At 34.9% G+C, this 5000-nt stretch overlaps 1 protein-coding gene across 1 annotated transcript in view; it reads left to right on the top strand.

Annotated features, from left to right (window-relative positions):
* LOC125041353 (COP9 signalosome complex subunit 1-like) overlaps window positions 1-5000 on the top strand; it is a 21990-nt gene that overhangs the window by 11488 nt on the left and 5502 nt on the right. The window contains exons 6-10 of the mRNA XM_047636238.1: window positions 929-1012; window positions 2050-2139; window positions 2590-2738; window positions 3073-3178; window positions 3399-3487. Of these exons, the coding sequence (XP_047492194.1) occupies window positions 929-1012; window positions 2050-2139; window positions 2590-2738; window positions 3073-3178; window positions 3399-3487 (518 nt within the window). The remainder of the gene's footprint in view (window positions 1-928; window positions 1013-2049; window positions 2140-2589; window positions 2739-3072; window positions 3179-3398; window positions 3488-5000) is intronic.

Genomic DNA, 5000 nt, shown 5'->3' with positions numbered 1-5000 from the left:
ATCATATGAGAAAAAAAAATAACTATGAATATTTCCTTTTGGCCATTAGTCAAAAGGAAATATAATTTGTATCTCTAAAAAGTATTGATAAGTAAGTGCATCATAACAGGGCAGCATCCTATTAGTTCTAGGTTTATGTATTGTTTACTGTTTTTTTGTTTGTTTTTTGGTGATTTTTTTTTTACACAGGTGTCTCCTCAAGTACTAGGCCACCTAGGAGTCAGTTAGTAGGCCTAGAATTTGCCCTATTTTATTTATTTTACATTCCCATCACCTGGCCTTCTGCCAAATTTTTCATAGCATGACAGTCACATTACCCAGATCCAACAAGTTAACCCAGTGTCACCGGAAAAATGCTGTGCCCATTGTAGAATTTTTTCCCTTGAATTGGTGGGATTTTTTTTTTTTTTTAACTAATGCTAGGAATATCAATGGTGTTATTTTTATTGTATTTATGATAATTACTATATTGTTATTGAGATTAGTAACGTGCTGTATAAGATAACATAAAATATTTTCGAAAATCAGGGAAAGGGGTAAACAGGTGAGACAGGTAGTACTTGTAATTATCTATTTAGTACAAGGGGAGCCATCTATGTGTAAGCGCCCCGAGGCAATGATTCGGCTTGATGTACCGAATTCACGTGCTCAAAGTCGGCGCGTTGCCGCAGTTCGCCAGAGCGTAGAGTTTTTTTTAGTTTTCTATACCCGTCGCCAATGGGTTAAGGAACTGTTGAAAAGGTTAAAAGTAACTTACTGAGTATTCTTAAGTCCCATTTGCTGCCATTCCATTCATATATGGCAGTCACAGAATCAACATGACAGGGGTGTTTTCAAGCAGTATACACTTGAGAGCAAATATAATTTTGATGAAGAAAGAGTTGAAGATGTGGAAAATTGTTGGTATTAACATCCTTTTCCTTTTCAGGTTTCAATTTACCTAAACAACTGGTCACACGTATTGAGCTACGTTAGCAAAGCCCAAGCAACCCCCGAGGCCTCTGAGTCTAGGGTAAGTCACTATCGGTTACTTTGCATTATTAGACGGTGAATTTCCAATTTAAAGTAAATAATAACATATTTAAGAATTGTTTGTTTTACCATAGACTATATATATTCATTTTTAGCTTACATTACAGTTCATGATGAAATACGGTTTAACATTTTTATATAGCATTTTTTAGGAAAATTATATTAATAATCAGCATGACATTTTTAATAACATTGTGTTTTACTCAAAAAACTATTTGTTAATGTGAATTAGGCTGTATTTCATAAGGAAGTAAAGAGAATAATTCTCATTAAAACAAAAAGGTAGTTCTGGTCACACATCAATTATATTTGTCAATTCTATGTATTTATTGCTTTAAGTTAGATCAAGCATTCATTAATGTCTTATGATGAATTTCATTTAATTTTAATGACCTAATCTTTGCACACACTCTCATTAATATGTACATGTATTTTTTCACTATTACTTCACGTATTAAGATGTATGTCAAGGATCTTGTTTGCATATCATAAATAATTAAATGAATTCATGTAATTAGCTCCTAATTGCCTTTAAGTAAGCAACTGGCTGTACTGCTACTCTAGGATGGTTATAATTGAGTAACTAATTGACAATTATTTATATATTACCAAAAATATCACTTCTAGCACACACAAAAAATGCCCAACATCTGTTCTGTAATATGTGTTCTTATTTCATTATGAAATCTCTGATAGATGGAATTGAGTGGAATGAAATCTAAAAATGTAATCCAGTACAGTACGCTATAAAACCGCTGCAAAAACAATGAAAGACAAGATTTAAAGAAAAATAAAAGTGCACAGTAAAGAGTAAAATTGTCACCTCTATAAGATGTAAAATTAAGGGAAGAGGTAACATTGATAGAGAACAGAAGTAGGATATTTTTAGATGTATTTTTAATTTTTAATTATTTTTTAAATATTTATATTTTTATTTATTTTGTTTATGGTCAGAGCCAGAGGGATCTGTAGGTCCACCATGCTTTGTGTGTCTGACAAGAGCCTTCTCTCTTTCAGCCAAGCAGTAACAAAGACCAGTCGGCTGTGATCCAGACAAAACTCACCTGTGCTGCTGGTTTGGCGCAGCTCGCTACAAGAAAATACAAGGTACGGAAAAGGAAACGGATTGGCTTGGTCTTAACCATTTTGCTCCAGATGGTTGGAAAAACAAGCATTAGTAGTAAAGAGCACTCCTCCACGAGCAGTAACCTTGAATACTTTCACTCACTGACTCACACACTCACACTCACACTCACACTCACACTCACACTCACACTCACACTCACACTCACACTCACACACACTCACACTCACACTCACACTCAAACTTAAACTCAATATTTATCTACTTATTTATTTATTTATTTATCTATTATTCCCCCCCACTTCAGAAGAATCCACATGTAATCCCTGACCAACTCATTTCTTGCAGCTGGAAGCCAAAGGTTTCTTGTGAGCAAAAAGTAGTTATTGGAAAAAAGTGTGATTTTCATATGTAGAAACTAGTACTCGCTCAGAGATTCCCCATTTAATCCCTTCATGATTTGATGCTTACAGGCAGCAGCTAAAAGTTTCTTGGGGGCACAGCTGGATGCTTGTGACTTCCCTGATCTTCTATCCACATCAAACGTAGCCATGTATGGTGGCCTCTGCGCATTGGCCACCTTTTCTCGTCAGGAACTACAGAAACTTGTTATTTCTAGCAGGTGAGGTTGTATTTAAGTTTTTTTTTTTTTTTTTTTATTATTGTCCTAATGATGTGGATGATCATGTTACTGTTATTGTCTTTCTTTCCTTTTGTTTCATTATCTGTTCATTGCATTTCTGTGTTTCAGTGCTGAGTTTTATTGAGAGCCAAGTATTTACATTAACTTAGTATCACATTGAAAACATATTCCTGCTTTTGATTACTTTATGATAATAAATTCTTAAAAAAAGATTGCTATATATTATTACTAGGCCTTTATGTGTACACTTTATTTGTATTTATATCAGTTGCTTATGCTCTCCTGTTTGAACCTGATGACGTTTTATTTACAGTTCTTTTAAACTGTTCCTGGAAGTTGAGCCTCAATTACGGGATATCATATTTAAGTTCTACGAGTCAAAGTATGCCTCCTGCCTCAAGCTCTTAGACGAATTGAAGGTTTGTGGAAATTTTATGAGATGGGTGGTAGTTGTAATAGCGTTGATAAAGATGGTGGTAGTGCTAATCTGTTCTGAGAAATATTACTTTTCTTGTACTAGAGTAATTATTTTGAATTAAAAAATGGGTTTGATTAGTTTAAGAATATTATTTGGTGACCTACAATATTGCATTTTTTTTTGTTTAAGAAAAATTAATGGTACTTTTCTTCTGATTTTAGGATGTACTCATGCTTGACATGTACTTGGCCCCTCATCTCAACACACTCTACACACGAATCAGAAATCGTGCACTTATACAGTACTTCAGGTAAGTCACTGAATTTATTGAAAAGGTAGCTTAACCCCTTAACGATGGGTCACGTCTATAGACGTCAAAACAAACCGCTCGAAATGTGGATTACGGCTGCATGCCGCTAAAGGCGCGCCAAAGCACTACGAGCCGATGATTCGGCTCGATGAACCGAACTCCCGTGCTCAAAGTCCGCGCGTTGCCATTGGTCGCCAGAGAGTAGAGTTTTTTTATTAGTTTTCTTCACCCGTCACTAAGGGGTTGAATTCTATGAAAATAAAATGAATATAATAAATTCTAGTTCCATGGTAGAAAATCTTGATTTCATGTATTATCATTTTATCTAGCAAGGTGGTGATTTGAAGAAATAGTAGGGATTTTAGTAATTTTTTATTTTTGTGATTTGAAGAAAACTTAGGCTTCAAAAAGAACCTTTCGTATTTATATCAGACTATATAGAGAGAACACTGGAATACTTGCTTATATGAAATTGCATCACTCAGTCATCAAAACTTCATTCTTTTTTATGAAACTGTTGAGTTAAGTTATTGTTACTGCATATAGGTTATATTGGTACCAAGAAAAAGTAGGATGGCTAAAGATTATAACCCCTTTGATTCAGGTGATGCGACCATCACATCATGAAAAAACCTGACTCAAGGGGTGGGTGATGTGAACATGCTGTCATGGGAAAATCTGGCTCTAGGCTAGGTGAAGCAAAGCTGCTGTCATTAGTGCTTCAGCTGAAGGCTGGGATGATGGGAGAGACTCACCACAAGTGCACCAACCTCTTGGGAGGTTTATTATACTCATTTAACGACTCACATGTCATATTCCCATCGATGTACAAGTGTGGAATGAATGTTCGTGGGCTGTAACTGGAAGAGCGCCAGCTCCATGGATGGTGCGATTTCCATGCTAAACATTGTATTCCTGGTGCTGTGACTAGTGATGTAGGTTGTATTACAGAAAATGGAATATTACAAAAAAAAAAAAAAAATTAAATGACACCAAAGTGTTATATATTTTAACCCATTGCTGATGGGCATGGCACGTATGTCCATGCCATGCCCACTGTGAGTTTAATTGTTTTAACACATAGATGGCTACACTTGCACTAAGTCACCAATGAGCCAGTTATGAGTACTGCCTGTCTTGCCAGTTCATCTTTTTCATTGATTTATGAAAATATTTTACATTTTCTTATTTTGCTGTTACTAGTGTTTATAACATTATAGTACTTATAATGTTTATAATAAAAATAACACCATCGATATTCATAGCACTATTCAAGGAAAGGTGAAATCAGGAAGGTCACAAGATTTACTAATTGACTTATTTGAGGCTAAGCACTAGCAGAGCCATCTATGTACAGAGGCATTTCACAAAAATATAAAAAATGAGCACAGCATTTTCCACATTTTTTTATTCATTTTGTAGACTACCTAGAGAGATAAAATGGAGTCTGTGTAAAGAAAACAGTCTATTACCATCTGGATAATGCAAATCAATTGGCAAATATGGACATTGA

The sequence above is a fragment of the Penaeus chinensis genome, chromosome 30 (genome assembly GCF_019202785.1).
Source record: "Penaeus chinensis breed Huanghai No. 1 chromosome 30, ASM1920278v2, whole genome shotgun sequence".
Lineage (NCBI taxonomy): Eukaryota > Metazoa > Arthropoda > Malacostraca > Decapoda > Penaeidae > Penaeus > Penaeus chinensis.
Note: the sequence above shows the minus strand (reverse complement) of the source record. Positions and strands in the feature narration are given on the sequence as shown.